Source organism: Heloderma suspectum, chromosome 4, assembly GCF_057233095.1.
Source record: "Heloderma suspectum isolate Gila_16-S chromosome 4, 16-S_ref, whole genome shotgun sequence".
In the NCBI taxonomy this organism is placed as follows: Eukaryota; Metazoa; Chordata; class Lepidosauria; order Squamata; family Helodermatidae; genus Heloderma; species Heloderma suspectum.
The window spans coordinates 100,039,091-100,061,787 of NC_139461.1; the positions used below are offsets into that span (position 1 = coordinate 100,039,091).

At 43.0% G+C, this 22,697-nt stretch overlaps 1 protein-coding gene across 4 annotated transcripts in view; it reads left to right on the top strand.

Moving 5' to 3' along the window:
* Positions 1-270: 270 nt before the first annotated feature.
* Positions 271-22,697, top strand: part of ATP9B (ATPase phospholipid transporting 9B) — a 200,942-nt gene continuing 178,515 nt past the window's right edge. For 3 of the 4 annotated variants that reach the window (XM_084850044.1, XM_084850040.1, XM_084850041.1), the window contains exons 1-2: positions 271-388; positions 21,186-21,359. In XM_084850044.1, the coding sequence (XP_084706170.1) occupies positions 294-388; positions 21,186-21,359 (269 nt within the window). In that variant the 5' untranslated portion in view covers positions 271-293. Of the gene's footprint in view, positions 389-3,882; positions 3,981-21,185; positions 21,360-22,697 lie in introns of all 4 variants that reach the window. The other variant, XM_084850042.1, reaches the window with a different exon arrangement.

Below are 22,697 nucleotides of genomic sequence, written 5' to 3' on the forward strand. Positions count from 1 at the left end.
TCACTCAGGCAGAGCTCCACGTCCACCCATCCTCCGCGTTCTGAGCGGGAGGAGCGCGAGCGCTCCTCAGAAGCTGATTGGGCGCGACGTTCTCCTCAACCGTCTTCCTTGTTTACCCCTCCCTCCGTCCGCTCATTTCTCTGTCGCTCTCATCTCGTCGCTTTTCCCTGCCTCGGCTGCAGATTACGTCACCAGCGCACTGCGCGTTGGCGTGACGTCAGAGGGCGTCGACGATGACGATTTAGTCAGTCAGCTGAGGGAGGGGAAGCCAGGGTGAGGGAGGGGGGAGGAAAATGGCGGACCAAATCCCTCTGCACCCGGTGCCGCGCACCACCCAACGGAGGGCGGCTTATTATACCAACGCTTCAGCCGCGCAGAGGCATAACAGGTACCGGCTGGAAGGAAACTGAAAGGAAAGGGCGGGGGGGTTGCCAGGGAGTGATTGGAGGCGAGGAGGGAGAAGGGGCGATGGGGCGATATTGGGCACAGCCCAGCTTGAGAGGGGCGAGCGGCAGTTCCTTCGTGCCCCCCAGGCACCGAGTGCTGAGGCTCTGAGGTATTTCGTCCCTCACCCCATGGCAGAGAGCTCAGGTCGCTGTAGTTGTAACTCGCCTAGGCCTTCGGACAGCTGCATTGGAGTACCTCTGGAGGTTGGCAGGATGATTGTCACTTCCGGGAAGGCACACGGTGGTTGTTGCTACTTCAGCAGTAGTGCTGTCGAGTTTGGGATTGCCCTGCTCAGGTCTTGCTCCCTCCAGTGTTATCTAGAACCAGTGCCTAACTCCAGAACCAGCTTTCAAATCCACTAGAACTCATCCCTGAAATATGGCGATGTTACGATGTTTTTTGAGCATGTGCAAAGCGTCCTCCTTGTTGCCATTGAGAAGTTGCGCTCTGGGATTAGAAGGGAGGACTTGTGGCACAGTGTGTGTTGCTTCTAGGAAGATATGAGTCCCTGGTGTATTCATTTTAGAAGGAAACAGTGTAGAGACCAAACATCGACAGACGTCTGCACTGTAAACATCTGAGAAGAAAGGCAAAGAACACTGTCAATCTAAAAGTGTTAGGGTTCAAGTCATATGATTTACACCTGAAGAGATTCTTTTTCAAAAGTAGACAACATTAGCAGGACCTCTTAAGGTGCAATCCTATGCATGTTAAGACAGGATTGCATAGGATTGCATCCTTAAAGCAGAACTGCGTTATACAAGCACACCATTGGGTTCCCCATCCTATGTTTGCCCTGTAAGGCTAATGCTGAGAAATAATGCTATTATTTATTTCTTATAGAGATTTCTGCCTTGTCTTTCAAGGAAGTTCCCAGGAATGGGGGGCATTTTGAGGAGAATCAGAGGGCAGGCAAGGGGTTGCTGATTCTTTGTGTAAAAGCTCCCCAGACCAATTGCAAGAAGTCTGGCAGGTGGAAATAGTCTGGGGAGAATATCCAAGGGAGAACTGGTTGTTGTTGTTGTTCAGTCGTTCAGTCGTGTCCAACTCTTCGTGACCCCATGGACCATAGCACGCCAGGCCTTCCTGAGGAGAACTGGTAGAAAGGGTTAAATATTATTTTCCCTGCTACTAAACCCCTCTGCATTCCTAGGCAAATGTGGGTTTGGGTGTAGTTCTGCCCTTGGTAGCACAAGGTGTTTGTTTGGTGTAGTTCTGGCCTTGGTAGCTAGCCCAAATCTGTGCTGGTGTCTGATGCTATTTCTCCTCCAAGGTGGGAAGGAAATGATTGTTTCTAACACTACATGGAATTTGGAACACCTCTGGAAGTGAGTGCAGCAATAGGGGCTGCCTCTACCTTCCTCCTCAGCTTGAATTAAATCTTCTGAAATGCCATGGTCTGGATTACTCATCCTGGTATTTATTTATATGGATTGAAGTTCAGTAGAATTACTTAATTCTTCCCAGAAAGAGTTCAGTGACAGAACTGGAATTTTTGTCCAATGCAGGCATGTACTTTTGGTATCTGTTTCTGAATCTTTCTACTAGCAAACTTACTGGAATCTTTTATTTATAGTATTTATATCTCCCTTACTAACCAAAATTCTTGAGGTAGTTTACAATATGTTTAAAATACATTGAAACAGATTGTTAGGAGAAATATTAGGATTAGGAGGTACTGTAGAAACCAACCAATCTGGATAAATCTGGTATTAGATGGGGTTGCACTCCCCCTGAAGGACCAAGTGCACAGTTTGGGAGTGCTGTTGGACTTGGTGCTAACTGGGGAAGCTCAGATGGCAGTAGTGGCCAGGAGTACTTTTTACCATCTTCAGCTGGTACGCCAGTTGTGACCCTATCTGGAGGGGGAGGATCTTGCCTTGGTTATTCATGCGCTAGTGACATCCAGGCTGGACTACTGTGCTGTGCTCTACAAGAGGCTGCCTTTAAAGGGAATTTGGAAACTTCAGCTGGTGCAGATTTCAGCCACCTGACACCCTTCTTGAGTGATGTACATTCCATTGAATGCATAAAAAAGAATCCATTTGATTTCTAGAATCTACATGTTAGACTAGTATATATTTTCCAAGATGGCAACAGTAAAGTTTTGCGTACTCAGCAGGAGTGTGTGAATTCTCTTCTGATTGCATTCCCTTGTTGCTCCTAAAACATAGGGAACTTTGGAAGCAGCCTGTGAAAGAGTGAAAGCAGGTGCAATTAAAAAATAAAACTGGGAACACTGGAACATGTGCAGAAGTGCTTGGGTGTGCATATTGGACTCCTGGGTTTCAAGGCATGCAAATGTCACATATAACTCAGGCCCTGTTAGGCATGAGGCCTGCAGCTTGTATTAAGCTTGTGTCACGTTATGTTAAGCAGTGTAGTTAGCCTGTTTTTAGAGATTGAATGGGATGGATGAGTGTGTAATGGCTGAAAACAAACCATGAACGGTGGAAAACAGGAAAGAACCTGGTAAACAAGAAAGAACTGTTGCAGGGTCTACAGGCACAAGGTAATGGGACTGGCTCTGAGGTTTATCTGCATGAAACTACATGAATGGTGCCTGGACAAAGAGTGAGGAAAGCTGATAACTAGTGGATGGGTGCAGACCAAGGCAGAGAAGATTGTGAGGATGCCAATCGATGTAAGACCACAGGAAAGTGTTGACATTTCTGGCAGGCATCCAGAGGGGTGTAGATGCAGAAGCAAAAGAGTAGAAAAGAGGGCCTTAGAGGAGAAACTTTGAGAAGCCTCCACCTGCAATTAATAGAACAAATTTGCCCATACACGTACTGCTTCTCCAAGTCCCATCCTTCAATACACATACTTATGGGTTGGCCGCCCTAAGTGGTGTAAATGTAAGTATGATTGCAATGCTTAAAGATTAGCTAGAGATTTAGGACTGCTTTTGCTTGCTTTTATGTATGATTCTTTCAATAAAAGTTACATACAAGGTATTTTAACTATAAATGTGTGTGTTTGGTCCTGTATTCTCCCGAATAAGGTCTGCATAATTGAGTAACATTTAAATCAGCTAAAATAAAAAATGAGAAGAATTTTTAGGGTTTCATAAGGATAGTTTCTTCTTGTATGTTCTACTAGATTAAAAAAAAAAAAGAATGTAAAGAATTCTGTTTTATTAAAATAGCTGTTCTGATAAGAATAAATGTTCTTCTAGATAATTTGTGCTCACTATAGATAGAAAAGCTGAAAAGGATAAAGTACTTTTCTGTTTTTGCAACTAGCACATTTGGGAACATTTTAAATATCAGAAAAGAGACTGAGTTTGATAGTACTTAGGGATGGAATTTATTATCTCTGGAGCATAAGCTTTGTAGGCAGTAACTGTCTTAATATTCATGAAATTAAATTATTATGAGGCAAGCATTTGAGAGCTATTATGTGTTACAATCTGTGTCCTTTCTATTGTACAAGATCGCAAATGCATCTCCCCACATATGAGGAGAAAAAAGGGGAATCCTCAATAGTATGTAGTCCATTTGAGATACAAAACATGATGGAGTAATGTCCAGGTATGTAGCAAATTACATTTCATTGTGAAGCAGGGATGTGTGAGTGCTACTTCAGTCCTTGTAAATGTGAGAAGTTCCCTTAGGGTGCAATCTTATGCATGTTTAGACAGAAAAAGTCATAAGAACAGCCATGCTGGGTCAGACCAAGGGTCCATCTAGTCCAGCAGTCTGTTCACACGGTGGCCAACCACCTGTTGACAGGGAACCCACAAGCAGGACATGGGTGCAACAGCACCCTCTGACTGATGTTCCTCAGCAACTGGTGTACATAGGCATACTGTCTCTGATACTGGAGGTAGCATATAGCCATCAGGACTAGTAGCCATCAACTGCTTTCTCCAAGAATTTGCTGGCTGGGGCATTCTGAGAATTGTAGGACTTTTTCTGTCTAAACATGCATAAGATGGCACTTTGTGTCTACAATATTATATGCACTTACCTGTGAATAAGCCCCATTTAACATCGTGGAACTTAATTCTGAGTAGACATTGCACTCCTAGTCTTTATGTAGGCCCTGGTTTATAGAATCAGATTTCTGCATGAAGTCATGTTCTGCTTACACTCCCAGCTGCTTGTCAGAATTTCTATTTCAGAATAGCCCTCACCCGAGGTCCTTGAAAAAAAGTGTAACATTTTGTATATATTGTATATATATTCCCCAAACATAAGCCAGTTTGGCCTATGTCGATTCCTGACATGGTTAAAAAGGTGTCTATTTGTGTAGGGGCAGGTACAGTAATCTAAAATTCAGCTATTGACATTATTTTGTCCTTTAAGCATTACCAGTGTTGATGAAAGGACATAATTTGGATTTCGATTAACTAAGGGTGTGGTGCTTTTCTAGAGATTCAGTGCCTTGCTCTTTTGACAGCATCATAAACTCAGTGTAGGTATATCACTATGACTTGTTGAAGTACTTCTAACTGGCAACTACAGGTAATGAGCAGAGGGATTCTGTTAAGTTTAGTTACTATTGCTGTAGTTGCTGTCATGATATAAGTTTGGTTTTCAAAATGTGTTTATCTGCTATCCTGGGTTGGTACTGGGGATTAAAGGAAGCTGGTTTTCAGCTTTCTTAAATATTATGTCATGGAGTAAAAGAAGATATGGTTAACTTACTGAGCCTATCTGTAGTTCTTGAATTATATTATGCATTCAGAATAATAGTTATCATAAAGGTAAACGATGGCTCACAAAAAGCTACTATGTAGGATAACCACAGTGTCAAGAAAATTGATGCACTGACAGTACAATCCTATACATATCTACTCTGAAATAATTCTCATTGGTTTCAATAGGAGTTACTCCCTGATAAGTGTGTTTAGGATTACAGTCTGAGTGTAATAGATGAAATATATGTTGATAATAGAAGGGGTTGGTGAACTACTGTTACAGTTTCTTGAGACTCCTCCTCAGGAGTCCTGATGGTAAAAATGTCATTAATATATCTAGAGATCTAAATGACATTGGGGGCAGGGCTATACAGGGTGGCCCGACTCACATGTTTACTTAAGCCCTTTCAGGATTGCCTGAATAGAGCTCCTGTGTAAGTTCTAGTATGCACTTCTGTGGAGTTCCTGCCTTCGCCTAGTGAGAATTCCCCTTCTCTAAGGCCTTTCTCACCCCCAGCAGGAACCGCCACCTCTCACACACACCGTGTTTTGCTGCTACCTGGACCTTTAAGGCTTAGGCCCAACCCTTTACTCAGTCCTCTATCTGCAAGGACACACAGACTTTATTTATAACCTTGTACTGTTCCCTTTATACTTCCCCTTATGTCGCCCAGAGCAGAAGGTGTACGGTGTGGTTAAACAAATAAACTTTATTAACTACAGCAAACAAGTTATTGAATAATAAACAGGCAACTCTTAATGGCTTTATCAATATATGTTCTCTCATAAACTGTTCTCTAGCTCGCACTCTCAAACAATCACTTCACAAATCAACACGAACCTCTCTCTGTCTCTCCTCAATCTTAAAACCCTAACGCTATCACAAATCCTAGGTCTGATCTAAGCCATTCCCCAAACCTATTTCATCTCTGATCTTATCCCTCACTATCTCTATCTGACTCTCTCAAGCAAAGCACACAGTTTATATAGCACACGTACTTCAGCCCTCTTCACTTACTGAACCAATCAGCTCACATATGCAAATCCACCATTCTTCCTGCCAATCATCCTTCTCTCACTATAAACATACTCACAATACAATACAGAGATATAACAGGAATATATATATATATATATTCATATTCAGAACCATAGACTCATAACAGGAACACATTACTATACTTACAGATTATACGTATAGAGACGAGTAACATCACAACTGCCAATTCAGATGGAGTCCTTGCCTGGTTTTGTGGGCCTCATAACTGTCACATGTTAAAAGAGTGCACTCCAGAATACACAGCCAATATTCCCCTGTGGCTATCCATTTCAAAGGAATATCAATAGTGGGTAAGCTGTCTTTCAGGGAGGATTGTCAGCCATTACTCATCTTTTTCATTGAGGAACTCCTGATACACTTCCAAGGTTCCCTAGAATATGACTGAAAAATAACTAAGCTGGTTTCATGGATTCTCAGGCATCTTTCGTTCTGTTGTCTGCTCATTCGTGGAATCAGATTTTTTGTGTGAGAATTTCATTCATTTGCAAATGTGCACTTGCGCTACCCCCCCTCAAAAAAACAAAAAACGGCTTGCAAGTCCACATGACTCAGAAAAAGCCAGTCTGCTGTGGAATCCACAGGTCTGAGTCTTAGAAATCTGAGCTCATTTTAATGCATTACAGATTTCTCTGACATCCTTACAAAGGAGTGGGAAATGGGCTTCTGTTAGAGCAGAAAACTGGGGTTAAAGATATGGGTTTGTGTTTTGGGGCTTAGACCTCTTACTTGTATTCAAGTTCTTGGGCAAGTTGTCTTTTAAACTCATAGGTTTGCCGTTTTGTGCAATCGGTGTTTCTGTGGCCGGACCCACTATGGCAGCTATTTTGCGAATAGGCACACTGTCATGACAGCTATTTTGGGATGGTACCCATAACACTTTCTCAAAATTCCCAAAGTGCATACTGACCCAAAAACGCTGGAGACCCTAAATGATTCAGGGAAGAAAAAGGAAAGTTTGAAATTGTGCTTTGCCTTCTCCCATTCAATCAGTTGACAAAGCAAACTCTGCTGTTCTTATAAAAAATCAATCTGTGTTTGGAATGAAGTGGCAGGAGCTTGTTGTCTGGGAGGCCATTCAAGGAGGTGGATAGTGCTTAGGGGAAGGAAGCCTAAGAGTGTGCATGGGCAAAACAGTTTTGCGTATGGAGAAAGAGTGAAGCTAAAATACAATACTGAGCAGTATCAGACAGAGATTGAAAATGGTGTGGGCTGCACTCCCTTTCAATCCACCAGTCAGATTTGTAGTATTTCCAAAAAAAGAAGGGAGGAGAAAGGGAAGAAACCTTTGCAGATCCCATTCAGAACTAGAGAAGTGACTTTCCCAACAACCTACTCCAGGGTTTTTTGGAAGCCTAATTTAGCTGCTGTAATGCAGCCTTCTTCCCTAAGCATTATTGCTTGCCAACATCAAAAGATTTTCTCAGCCCTGTTACTTTGGCAAGTGGGTCTGTTGAAGGCTGCAGAAAGCCTGTGTTTTGGCAAATGTGTGTTGAACAACACTGGATAATCTGGCTAGCAGGGCACATGTTCTTCACTGTAAAGTATCCCTGTGAAGAGTGTTGTATTATATGCCCCATTCATTTAATTCTGTGTTGATTCACTTGGACCTCTCAGTAGCTTTTGATACCATTGACCATGGTATTTTTCTCAGTAGTTGGATGTGGGGAACAATTGTTTTACCCTTTGGCAGTTAGAGTATGGTGCTCTGCAGGCCTCAATATTTGAGGGAGTGCCTCTCCCTACATATGCCTGCCTGAGGACTGAGATCTGTTGGAGGGCCCTCCTCTGCATTCCACCAGTGCGAGACATACACTTTGGTGGGATGTAGAAGAGGGCCTTCTTTGCTGTGGCACCCCAATTGTGGAATGCCTTCTCCTTGGACGCCTGATTTGGGCGGATGTTGGTTTCATTTTGGTGCCAAGTTAAAACATAGCTTTTCACCAAAGCCTTTGTGGGCTAATTGAACTCCCTAAAGTTGCATACTGTTTTAGGGCGCAATCCTGTAGGCTGCTAGTCAGCAGCTAGATGGCCATAGGATAGGTCAATTCCTGGGAACTGACCTCGGAGCCCACACTCCGAGGTCGGTTCCTGGGGAACCGATCCCCACCCCCTCCTGTGCCGCCTCATAGGCAGTGTGGATCACCTCCGCACTCATAAGAGCAGCATGGAGTGGTGAAAACGGGGTGTTTCCAGGGGTGGGGAGGGGAGGTCGGAAATGCCGGTATGACACATCCTATGTGTTGTCCAGCTGTTGCTTCCCATGTCCCGAGGTCCCACGGTTAGACAGCCAAAGTCAGCTGTCCAGCCATGAAAGCAGGGCAGGGGGACCGAGGAGGAGATTCGCTCCTTACCACTCCTATCCTGCGCTGGATAGGCAGTCGCCCCTGGGCTCGGAGGCGACCGTCAATCCACATAGGATTGTTCTGTTATTGTTTTAGATTTGTAATGGGTATTAGCTTGTTTAATGGTTTAATATGCTTTTAGCAGTTAAAATCATTTATTGTTTTATACTGTTTAAATTGATTTTATCTGTATGCTGCCCTGAGAACTTAATGATATAGGGTGGGATACAAATGGTTTTTAAAAAATGGTTTGTTGGTTTGTTGTTGGGTTATTTAGGGTGGTTAACAAGCCACCCTTTGGAAATGTCCACGGTTCAGACAAGACACTAACCCATGGTTCAACAAACAACCCACACTCAACCACTGAGTGTGGGTTGGCGTGTTGTGTGAACAGCTTGATTGGCCCAGAGCACCTTTTATCACCTTAGGCTGATAGACCAATTGTGATCCTATCTGGGAAGAGGTAACCTTGCTACAATTATCCATGCACTGGTAATTTTTTGCCTGGATTACTGCGTCATATCTGGGGTTGCCTTTAAAAGCAGCCCAAAATTTAATTGTTCCAAAATAGGGCAACAAGATTGTTAACTAGGATTGAACAGTATGATCATATCACACTACTGCTTTATCTCCTACACTGGCTTCCATGACTTGGGGCCAGGCTTCCTGAAAGATCACCTCCACCCATGTATCCCTATCTGGACTTCAACATCCTCTTCTGAGGCCCTTCTGTGGGTGCCTTTGCCAAGTGAGGTGTTGCAAGTGGCTGCTGCAGAGAGGACCTTTTCATTGGTACCACCCCAGTTATGGAATGTCCTACTCAGGGAGGCTTACCTACGTTATGGTCTTTCTGGGGCCAGGTAAAGGCCTTTTCATTTTTTCAGGATTTTCAATCTTATGGTCTATTTTGTATTTAAGGGTAGTATCCATCGCTGTACTACCATAATATAAATGATGTTGCAGTAGTGTACACTTTGTCTAGCGCAACACCAATAACACTTGGTAGCCTGATGAGTTTCCCTGGAAAACTTAGCATGTCAGAAAGTACTATTGGCGTTGCACTAGAAATAGCTTATGCTAGTGCAACTTCATTTATGTTAGTGGTAGTGCAATGTCGGATTCTGCCCCAAATGTTTTTTCACTTTTATTATAAGATATCCAGTGAACTTGTGGTGTTGAGACTTAGGGATGTACGAAAGTCACTTACCTTTCCACGGATTATGTTCATGGGGGGGAGGCATTCCGTCCCTCCCCCCGGAATCCTCAACGGGGTGGAGGCGATCCGTTCCTCCCCCCCGGAATCCTCGACGGCTGGCTGTGCTCCACGGCAGCTCCGCAGAGCAGCCGGCCAGGCCCAAGCCAGAGCGGTCTGCAGCCGGATTTCTGGCCACGGAGGGCTCTGGGTAAAAAACCCAAAAACCACGTACGCAAATGGCAGCGGCTATGGCCGCCGCCATTTGCATTCCTTATTTTTCGCCGTCTTAGTCTACGTAAATATTTACGTAGACTATTACGGCGAAAATAAAGGGGAACGCAATTAGTGTATTGGGCGCTATTTGCGTCCCTTTTTGATTCGCCCACTATGCTATTTGCGTTCCCCTTTATTTTCGCCATAATAGTCTACGTAAATATTTATGTAGACTAAGACAGCGAAAAATAAGGAACGCAAATGGTGGCGGCTGTAGCCGCCACCGTTTGCGTACGCGTTTTTTTTTTAAACCCAGCAGATAGGCTACGTAAATCTTTACGTAGCCTATCACGTCTCTGTAAAAAAAAAGAAAAAAAGACAAGACTGCAAGTGGCGGCGGTGGCAGATGGTCAGAAGACCAGCCGCCGCAGCTGCCACTGCCAAAACCGCTGCCCGGAACATCCGCCCTAGGTAAGTCTCGTCCTAGGGGGGGATCCGCGGGTGGGCGGGGGGGGTGGCAGGCTGTTCCGCCACAGATTTCGGGGGGGCGAATGCACTGGCATTCGGCCTCACCGAGATCCGTGGCGGAATTCTCTGACATCCCTATGTTGGGTGGAATATAAATATAGTAAAATAAACTAATCTGAACCCAAGTTAGAATATTTTGTTCATTTTCATTATGACTTCTTAGATTGTTGTAAAATACTTGGTTTTGTAAATTAATGTATCATCTATTAATTGACATATTTTGTATTGTTATAATACGAAATTTGTTCTCTTTGAACAGATTAGAAGCTTTGGGATTTTGAATGAACTTTAACAGTGCCAGGTTCTCACACATTTTATATAGATCCCATTTTATAACTGTTTCATATTCAGTTTGTGTCATGTGTCTTTTAGAGTCTCTGAACAAACAGCTTCTATATGTAGCCCTTTGAAGGGTGGGGGTGGGGAGAGGTTGAGAAAATAGGGTTTGTTCTTTTATTTTCCAGATCAGCATATCTGTTTGTCTTAAGCACAGCTTTTCAGAAGCTCGCTTCTGAAATATGCTACTTTCAAAAACTCATTTTTAAAAAGATTGTCCTTTAAAAGCATGTCTTAGAATTGTTTATCTAATCTACTCTCAAATAAGTTTTTTTGATTCAGGTTCAGGACTTATATGTGTGACTCATGCTCATGTTTACTGCCTGGCCTTTTTGTTATCTTCTGCACCTCTAAAACATCTTTATGTTTTTGTATCTGTGTCTGATAACAAAGTACTTAAACCTTAGACAAAAATAGTAAGCATTCTCTGGTTTCATATAGTTAAGCTTTGTCAATGTCTTTGTATTAATATATCAGTCAATTCTCATGGTATCTTTATTTTAAGATCAAGCCAGAGATAGTGTCTTGTTTTTCCCCCAGTGCTATCCACAAAAGAAGTAATAAAACAAGATACATCGGTTTACTATTTCAGTCAATCCATTTACTCAGTCCTATGAGACAGGATTATAGCACATTATTCCAGTGAAGTTAAGAATGCTCAAACAAGGGGTATGACACACAAGGGGTATGACATTGGTTTGTAATAATGGTAATATAGTAGATACAGAGCTTACTGATAAAACAGAAAAGTCTGACATTTATTATAATAAAAATGCCAAACGGAGAGACTTCAGTTCACAGTTTTCATCCATGTGAGAAGCCCTGACCTACCCTAGGTATGTGTTTGTGTGGAGAAATATAATGTGCAGACTGGTGGAACCTTGAAATTATTACAATTCCTTTAATTGTAGTGACTGGATAAGTTTTTAGAGTTATTGGAAAAGTCGCCATTGTGGTTATACAAATTGCTTCTTCCTATATATGTGATTCATCATTTCACGTGTTCCTGTGTGAAAAATGTAAAGAACAATTAAAGATTGATAGTGCATTCATGACGGCAATATATGGTATAAATCAGTCCTAAAAATATAATATCACATTCTTTGACTGCATTTGGATATCACAATAACCCATGGTGGCTTAATAAGCTACTCACAGTAGCTTGTTTTTTAAATAGTCCACAATGCCCTGCCACACAGCCAGGCTAATAAGCTGCTGTGAGTAGCTTATTAAGGTATTGTGTGTAAATAACTCACCCCTTGCCCCCTGTCCTACTGCAATCCTCCCACCTGAGCAGTTACACTGTTTCACCTCTAAAGCGCTGGACGTTTGCAGGATCTGGACAAAGCATCATACATAGCCTCCCCCAGTCAGGAGGCACCCGATCCGCCATCAACGCCTGGCACAATCACTCACCAAGCAGCAAAAATCCCAAGTGCTGCAAAAAGGGGGTAGTGGCTTGAAAACCTTGGGGGTTTGCAGGATCACAACCAAACTTCACACACAGCCTCTCCCTGTCGTGAGGCACCTGATGTACCCTCAAAACCCTGCACAGTTGTTATTATTATTACAGTTCTATACCATCCAATTGCCAAAGCCCAAAGCAGCATGTTATTTAGAGTACCAGTTCTGAGATGAATTGGGAGAGCAGTGTGAATTAAGCATTTGAGTAATGCACACAAAAAGTAAAGACTTGCAACGTTGTGGTTGCCTTGGAAATGATACAACAGGGCTTCCATGTTTGACTGTCACTCTCAACTCCTTGGAACAACAATGGGGCATAAATATAACATTGGCAGTGTTTGGACAATCACAGGCCTAAAAGAAGCCATAGTTGCATCTTCCCCTTGTGCTGTACATGCGCAATGGTGATTTGCATAATTACCCACGATGCAGCATGGGTTGCCATGTCATCCAAACCCAGAATGGGGGTGTGTGGCGTCTTATCCATGTCACAACCATAGCTTGTAGTAAGAAGCCACCCCTGCTGCTCACTCCATCAGGTTTAGACAACATGGCAACCCACGTTGCATTGTGGGTAATTATGCAAATCGCATGGGGAGAAGCCACAATAGCTTCTTTTAACCCCATGATTGTCCAAACACCCCCAATAGTTCCTTCATGTTAGGGTATTTGAGGATGCATCCTATAGTTTGGTGTTGTCTATGTAGTTTGTGTACTGGTGATACGAAAGAAAATGTTTAAATGATTTGAACAATAGACAATAAAATGCAGCTGAAACATAATGCACTCATTTAGTTACTCATTCCTTTAAAAAGCCACCAAAGTTTGAAGAGGACATGGTATAATCACAGTAGATATTTATATAAAAGTAATTTTAAAGTATTTATTGTAGTCTATTTCCTTCTCTTAGTTTTTTTTCTTTAGAAGTTGTTTAACATTAATGTTTTTTTTTCCCTTTAGGGAGCCATTTTTTCAAGATGCCTGCCTCATATCTGATTTAGTATCACCAGTGCTATGTTTTAGATTCTTACTTATTTATTCACTTTGCTTTCAGAGCTGCTTTATTTTATAAAAAAAGTTTCTAGCATTACACTTAATTGGTTTGTCACTCATGAAAACCCAGCTCCTCAGACAATTAAGTGTACACGACACTAGATTACAAAGAGATTGAGATTTTTCCCTATGAAAAATCCATTATTCATCATTGTATTGTTTTTAAATACTTTGGTAAAAAATTTAACACAATAGGAAAATTGCTTTTTGGAGAAGAATAAATTGCTTGCCAGTTCAAAGGCTGCATTTTGAAGTCAAGTTACTAAACATGATGCTTATTTGTTATCTCAGTAGCTGGCACACTTGCATAGATAAAACAGCACTCCTAGACTTTAAAATATTTTTTGAGAAACTGTAACATGTTTTTGTAAGGGCTATGAATAATTTTTGTTCTGTAACTCCTGACATGATTACAAGAAATAGTGAACTCTATTGGTAAATGGGAATATGTAGTCTTTGGCAAAGATGAGTATAGCCTCTTTTGTTAGAGCTGTTCAAGGGAGACTTGCATACAGAAGCAAATGCAGCAAAATAGAAATGCCATCAAAATGATCATGGATAGCATCCTGTATGAATGAAAGATTGCTTTATTTCGGATTTATAGTTAATTTTTAACAAGTTTGTAGCACACAATACAAATCCATATATGTCTACGGCAGATGTTACAATGGTTTATATGACATTACTGGTTTACCCTGCCTGTTCCCAACCATTAACTTGTCTAAATGTTGTTGTGCTTTTTTAATGATGTATTGTTTTATAATTTGTTGTAAACCCCTTCAGGATTTTAAAAATGGGAAGTGGTATATAAATACTCTAAAATAAAATTACTAGAGGGTAGTGGACTTCAAGAATGGTTGATAGTGGAACATAAGTACATACAATTCCTGAAAAATGTCTTGATGCTGCAGTTACAAGGTTAAAAAGATGAATTCCTTTCAAATTGGTAAAACTGTGACTTCATGTGTGTTTTCCTCCTGCTTTTAACAGTTCAAAAATAGAGTAAACATTAGACATCTCTTGATCTTAGTAGTTCAGCAATTATTAAAAGGTTTTTTTTATATAAAAAGTATCCTAGTAATGTGGTAAACTAATGGAACTTCAATACTAAACTAGTGTAAAGAGGTTGTATCCAATGATGTCTCTAGAGGAGCCTTCTGTCAGTGGAATGGGTGTTGGTGGTGTTGACCAATTTCCCCCTCCCGACTACATGCCCCTGCACCATCTCCTATGGTGTTCCAAAGATCCTCACAAGGAATTGGTAAACATTGCCTTCCTTCCTGTTCCACTGACAGAAGTCTCTGTTGGATCAAAGACCTTTCATCAGCAGAGGACTCTGTTGGATTGAACCAAAGGAATGTTATCTAGACTGTACCAATACTTATTGAAAACTCTCAGTTGAATGCATATTACCTACCTTAAAGCTAGGAATAGAGACTTTGATGGGAAAATATCATTAGCAGTGGCATTATATCTATGACTTAAAATTTCAACATGGTAGAAAATTATTTTCTTATTAGATGATACCAAAGAAATTTTTTAAAATATAATTTATAAATGTTTGGTGCTTCAGAGCAGGTAAAGTTGACACATTTCATATATGCTGGTCTTTGGGGCATGTAAATAGATTTTGGAAATGGGCAACAAGTATTGTTTTTCAGGTTACAGGAATAAGAGTTTCCATGGATCTATAGATTATAATGCTTGATTATTTAAAAGAAATTAGTTCAAGGAATTAGTATATTATTTTTAATCTATTAATTGCAGAAAGAATTAGATGGCAAAAAAATAGAAATCCAAAGAACTACCCTAGATTTGTCACTGAATAAATAAATAATGGCCTGTAAACAGTCTTCTAAAACTGACTCATGCATTAAATACAGGCAAGAGAAGTTGCAATCTAGTGATGCGTTCAGAGCTATAAAGATGTTTATTGTAAGATTATTAGGGTGGGAAATCAGTTTTGCTGATCAGAAATTGCTGCTGATAAATTAATTTTATGTTAAGTGTCATTTCTATCTTTTATACGTAGTATTTTGTATGTTTGTAACATTGTGTATATATTGCATTTAACATTATGTATATTTATTTTATTTTTATCTCATTTCTATACCGCCCAATAGCTGAAGCTCTCTGTCTTACTGTCTGTATCTCTCTCTCTCTCTCTCTCTCTCCCTCTCTCCCCCTCCCCCCTCCCCCTCTCCCTCTCGTTCTCTCTCTCTCTCAGTTCCTTGCATAAGTATTCACCACCCTTTGACGTTTCGACATTTTGCGTGTGCTACAACCTGGAATTAAAATGGATTTAATTAGAATTTCTGGGCACTGATCTACACAAAATAGTCCGTAATGTTAAAATGAGGGGAAAAATCTACATGTTTTACAAAATGATTTACAAATAAATAAATGAAAAGACTGGATTGCATATGTATTCACCCCCTTTGTTGTGACACCCCTAAATAAGCTCTGGTGCAACGAACTGCCTTCAGAAGTCACATGATTAGTTGAATGGAGTCTACCTGTGTGCAATTCAAGTGTCACCTGATCTCAGATTAAATACACCTATTTCTGGAAGGCCCCAGAAGTTGTTGGAGAGCATATCTAAACAAACAGCATCATGGAGATGAAGATGCTATCAAATCAAGTCCAGGATAAAGTTCTGGAGAAGCACCAATCAGGTTTGGGTTATTAAAAAAAAAAACCCAAACTACAAACATCCCCCAGAGCACCTTTAAATCCATTATTACAAAATGGAAAGAATATGGCACAACCATGACTCTACCTTAGAGAAAGCTGTCCACCAAAACTCAGTGCCCGGGAAGGAGGGCATTAGAGAAGCAACCAAGAGGCCAGTGCTAACTCTGGAGGAGCTAGAGAGACCCACAGTTGAGATGGGAGAAACTGTCCATGGGACAGCGACCACCTGGATGTTTCACAAAGCTGGGGTTTATGGAAGAGTGGCAAGAAGAAAGCCATTGCTGAAAAACCCATCTCAAATCACATTTGGATTTTGCCAAAAGGCATGTGAGAGACATGGCAAACGTGGGAAAAGTTTCTCTGGTCTGACCAAAATTGAACTTTTTAGCCTTACCGCAAAACCCTATCTGTGGCACAAAGCCAACAGTGCTCATTGTCCTGAGAACACCATCCCCAAGGTGAAACGTGGTGGTGGCAGCATCATGTTGTGGGGATGCTTTTCATCAGCAGGGACTGGGAAATTGGTCAGGATTGAGGGGAAGATGGATGGAGCCCAATACAGGGCAATTCTAGAGGAAAACCTGTTTCACTCTGCAAGAGACCTGGGACTGGGGTGGAGGTTCACCTTCCAGCAGGACAATGACCCTAAACACACAGCCAAAGTTACACTGGAGTGGTTTAAAAACAAGAACCTGAATGTCTTAGAATGGCCCAGTCAACGCCCAGACTTCAGTCCAATTGAGAATCTGTGTCAAGACCTGAAAATTGCTGTTCACCAACGGTCCCCATCCAACCTGGCAAAGCGTGAGCAATTTTGCCAAGAAGAACAGGCAAAAATTACAGGATCCAGATGCGCAAAGCCAGTAGAGACTTACCTCAAAAGACTCACAGCTGTAATTGCTGCCAAAGGTGCTTCTACCAAGTATTGACTCAGGGGGATGAAAACTTATGCAACCAACAAATGCCAGTTTGTTTTTGTTTGACTTTTGTGCCGCAATACAAATATTTGGCACCTTCCAAGTATTAAGTATGTTGTGTAAATCAAGTAGTAAAAATGTCAATTAAATCCATTTTAATTCCAGGTTGTAACACAACAAAATATGGAAAAGTCAAAGGGGGTGAATACTTACACAAGGCACTGTGTGTGTATATATAATTTAAAATTAAGATTGTTCTGTTATGGGGTAGGCAACATGTGGCCTTCCAGATGTTTTGGTCTTTGCACTTTCTAGGAATCTTGTTATAATTTGGACAAGTTCATTCTCCCATGATGTACTTGATATGTCAGTTGGAAATGTTCCATGCCCTGGAGAATTCTCTCTGGCATTGTGAGTTTTTACTTTAGAATGCCCTGAATGCTTAGTATACATTTATTACTAACATTGCTATACCACCTTATCAGCTAAAAAGTACTCATGGCGGTGTACACCTTATGGCTATCCTCTCTTCTGGTTCTTCCCCCAACCTGATGGTTCCTGGCAGCCTTACCAGCTTGCCCTCAGGTCTAGTGGTGCTGCTGCTGAATGCCAGGTCGGTCCAAACTAAAATCTCCCTCATCCATGATTTGATTGTGGATGAGGGGGCTGACCTGGTATGTATTACTGAGACCTGGGTGGGGGAACTGGGAAGGGTTACTCTCTCCCAGCTGTGCCCTCCTGGGTACTAAATGCAGCACCAACACCGACTCGAGGGTCGGGGAGTAGGGGTTGCTGTGGTCTATAGGAATTCAATTCCTCTCTCTAGGCTTCCTGCTCATTCGAGTACAAATCTTGAGTGTTTGTATCTTGTGTTGGGTATCTGGGACAGATTAGGGATTCTGCTGGTGTACCGCCCACCCCACTGCCCATCAGACTCCCTGCCTGAGCTGACAGAGGTGGTCTCGAACTTGGTGTTGAGAATCCCTAGGATGATGGTCCTGGGGGATCGCAACTTCCATGCCGAGACCGCTGTATCCAGCGCGGCTCAGGACTTCATGGCCACCATGGCAACCATGGGCTGCTCCAACATGTCATTGGCCCAACACATGTAAAAGGACACACACTGGTTTTCTCGACTGGGCAGGAGGATGGTGATCTGAAAGTGGAGGAATTAACATTTGTCCGTTTGTCATGATCAGGTCACTTCCTGCTGAGGTTTAGACTCTTGGCAACCTTTCCCCTCTGCAAGGGTGGGGGACCTATTAAAATGGTCTGCCCCTGGTGGCTGATGGATTCTGATGGATTCCAGGGGGCTCGGGGGGGGGGTTCTTGCTGGTATGGCTGGTGCTCCTGTCGAAGCCCAGTTCACTCTGTGGAATGCAGAGATGACTTGGGCAGTTGACACAATCATGCCCAAGCGCCCTCTCCCTCTGAGCAGAGCCCAGCCCAGCCAGCTCCTTGGTATACACCTGAGCTGAGGGCAATGAAGCAAGAGGGGAGATGGCTAGAACGCAGGTGGAGGAAAACTTGTGCTGAGCCTGACTGAACACAGGTTAGAGCTCATTATCGAGCCTACTCTGTGGCAGTGAGGGTGGCAAAGAGACAGTTCTTTTCCACCAGCATTGCATCTTCTCAGTGTCGTCCAGTGGAGCTTTTCCAAGTGGTTCACGGCCTGTTACATTCTGGGCCAGGGAGGAGACTTTGGAACCCTCGGTTGTACGCTGTGATGAGTTTGCACTTTGAAGATAAAGTTGCTCAGATTCATCATGAATTAGACACCATAATTAATGCAGTTCCATTTGTAGAGGCGTCCAGAGCACCATCTGGTCCAGTTTTATTGGATGAGTTTCAGTTATTGAGGCCTGAGGATGCGGACAAGGTGCTTGGCCAAGTCCAATTGACCACTTGTGTGCTTGACCCTTGCCCTTCATGGCTTATTAAATCAAACAAGGAGGGGATGTCTGGCTGGGTCCAGGAGGTTGTAAATTCCTCCTTGAGAGTGGTGCCAGCCTCTTTAAAAGAGGCGGTAATCAGGCCACTCCTGAAAAAGCCTAACCTGGACCCGGAGGACATTAACAATAATAGGCCAGTGGCCAACATCCCCTTCCTAAACAAAATGCTTCAGCGGGTGGTTGCAGGACAGCTCCAGGCACTCTTAAATGAAACGAATTATCTAGATCCATTTCATTCGAGCTTCAGGCCTGGTTTTGGAACGGAAACTGCCTTGGTCGCCCTGTGGGATGACCTCTGCCGGGAGAGGGATAGGGGGAGTGCGACCCTGTTGATTCTCCTGGACTTCTCAGCGGCTTTCGATACTATTGACCATGGTATCCTTTGGATAGGTTGTCTGGGAGTTGGAGGCACTGCACTGCAGTGGTTCCGCTCCTACTTGGATGGCCGATTCCAGAAGGTGGTGCTGGAGGATTATTGCTCTGTGCCTTGGCAATTATGCTACAGAGTTCCACAGGTCTCTGTTTTATCCCCATGCTGTTTAACATCTACATGAAAACGCTGGGGGAGGTTATCTGGAGGTGTGGGCTGAGGTGCCATCAATATGTGGATGACACCCAGCTCTACCTCTCTTTCTCATCATACCCAGGTGGCAGTGACTGTTCTCAATCAGTGTCTGGGCATGGTAATGGGCTGGATGAGGGCCAATAAACTGAAACTCAATCCAGACAAGACAGAGGTACTGTTAGTGGGTGGTTTGTCTGCCTGGCTAGGTGATGTTCAACCTGTTCTGGAGGGGGTTGCACTCCCCCTAAAGGATCAGGTTCGTAGTTTGGGGGTGCTCTTGGACCCAGAACTGTCACTTGAGGCACAGGTGAACTCAGTGGCACAGAGCACTTTTTATCACCTTAGGCTGGTATACCAACTATGGCCTTATCTGGACAGAGATAGCCTAGCTACAGTTATCCATGCTCTGATAACTTCTTGTCTGGATTACTGCAATGCATGATATGTGGGGCTGCCTTTGAAAATGATCCGGAAACTTCAGCTGATCCAAAACAGGGCAGCAAGATTGTTAACAGGGACTGGCCTGCGAGCTCATTTTACTCCAGTACTTTTCCAGCTGCACTGTCTGCCAGTCCATTTCCGGGCCTGATTCACAGAGCTGGTTTTAACAGTCAAAGCCCTAAATGGCTTGGGGCCAGGTTATCTGAAGGATTTTCTCCTCCCATATGTGCCTGCCCGGACCTTAAGATCATCGCCAGCGGCCCTTCTCCGTGAGCCCCTGCCAAAGGAAGTGAGGCGGGTGGCTACTAGGAGGAGGGCCTTTTCTGCTGTGGCACGCCAGCTGTGGAAGGAGCTCCCTAGTGAGGTTTACCTGGCACCTACCTTGTATTCCTTCCGGTGCCAGGTGAAGACCTTTTTATTTTCCCAGGCATTTTAGCATTTTAGCTTTCTAGACTTTTAGTTTTGCTGTTTTAAATCTGTATTTTAAATCTCTGCGTTGCTGCTAGGTTTTACTCTGGTTTTATTCTGGTTGTATTGTTATATTGTGGTTTTAATGTTTTTATATGTTATATTGTTTTAGTGTGTGCTTTTTGGTTTTAATTTTTGTGAACCGCCCAGGGAGCTTCAGCTATTGGGCGGTATAGAAATGAAATAAATGAAATAAATAAATAAATAAATAAAGCAATAGAAAAAGAGCATTAAAAACTGTAAAACAATTAAAACATAAAATAACTAATAAGAACAGTAGCTATTCGGCTTATATATATCAGTGTCTTTCTGCTAGTGAGTGGAGCTCCTGCGCAAGGAAGCCACCTCTGCCCCATCTTTTGGGATACCTTCTTCCCCGTAGCCCTCTGTATCATACCTCAACCCACTCAGGAGGCTCTGCCGACCCTCTGGCCCAGTTCACACAATCACTACAGCTTAAACAAGCCATGGTGGCTCATGCCGGGTACCATTTGTCTATTACACATTTGGGCTCGGCTTGTTGTGTCATCTGACCCCGGGCAGCATGGCTTGTTTGAGGGAAAATAATCCTCAAATAATCCAACAACAGGCCATAGGTTATTTGAGGGTTGTTTCCCCCTCAGACGAGCTATGATGCCCAGGTTCAGATGACATGACAGGCTGCACCCAAGTAGGTAATTAGGGTAATGGTGCCCGGCACGCCACTGTGGTCATGCGAACCGGGTCTCTGTGTAGCACTTTAAGGGTCTGCCATTGGAAGGAGGAGGAGAAAATCTACTTCTGTGAACTTTTTTCCGCTGGTATGGTGTTGGATGGAACCCTTTGTATTCAGTCTTAATGCTCTTATTTGTTTTAATGTCAACAGGTACCAGGTAGAAGATGAGTCATCTCATTTGGATGAAATGCCTCTAATGATGTCGGAAGAAGGCTTTGAAAATGATGAAAGTGATTACCATACTTTACCAAGAGCCAGAATTTCTCAGAGGAAGAGAGGTTTAGAATGGTTTGTCTGCGGTGGCTGGAAATTCCTTTGCAGCAGGTTTGTTGATAGTTTGATTGTTTCATTTAACTATGTGATAGTTTGATTTCTGTGTTGAGTTTATATAAATACAGAGTGTTGTACATACAGAAAGCGATTTAAAACAACTTTATTCTAGAGGAAAAACTCAAGTACTTGAAAATTAAGAAATGACTGGCAGGTCCACATGATCAAACAAGCCACCGTGGCTTGTTTAAATCGGTGGCGTATTCCGGGCACTAATTACCCACCTGGACATGGCTTGTGTCATCTGAACCTGGGCAGCATGGCTTGTTTGAAGGGAAACAACCCTCAAGTAGCCCAACAACAGGCCATGGGTTATTTGAGGGTTGTTTCCCCCTCAAATAAGCCATGCTACCCAGTTCGGACAAGATAAGAAGCTGCGCCTGGGCAGGTAATAAGGCTAATGGCAACCAGCACGCGCTGGCATGCGCTGCTGATTTAAACAAGTCACCGTGGCTTAAGCTGTGGTGGTTTGTTTTGGCTGTGTGAACTATGTCAGAAAGTATAGGCCCCTTGTGAAATCTGTGAGTGGGGGAATGAACTGAAGTGGGTGGAAACTACTTTTTCTTCCAGCTTTTAATTGTAGAGCCATATCAGCACCTGGCATCCTTGGGCAGCTGATAAGGTGCTAACACCCTGGCAGTTCCCACTGCTAATGTCTGGCCTGTCCCTATTTAAATTATTGTTTTTCTGGCCAGGCAGCTGGAACTAGCCACCCTTAGGTTCCCACAACACCCCTTACCTACTGTCACTCTGGGGCATTGTAGGAATTTAAAAGAGTGACTAGACCCAGCGGCTGAGTGCTGTCTGGAGTGCTGCCACCACAGCTAGATAAACCTGCCAGGGCCCAGTGACAGAGGAAGTGGACCACCCAAGCCCCATCAGACATGGATATGGTCCTGACTAATTGATTATTTATCAGGGGGAGGGGGATAAGAAATACAGAGAATATTTTGCCTTTGCTCTCTTCTTTTTCACCCCCCCTTGCATTCCCAAACCTTTCTTCATAGACTTCTTTGAGCCTTTACTTCATCCCTGAAGTAGCCATTCGAGGGAAAAGGGATTTTGCTTAGAGACAGGGTTCCAAGATCTTAGTATCCTCCTGTCGAGGTCAGTGTTCTCAGCTGCCTAAGACTTGGGGCTTGTACTCCTAACTATGATTAGGAGATTGGGATCATATTGTAGGTTCACTGTCCTCCTCCCATCTCGTCTTGCAGAAAAGTTCCTTCCTTCCTTCCTTCCTTCCTTCCTTCCTTGGAGCTAACCATGGTGCAGCATTATAGCTGTATCAGCCTTAACATATTGGAATGTTTAGCATCAATTTAGGGTTAGACA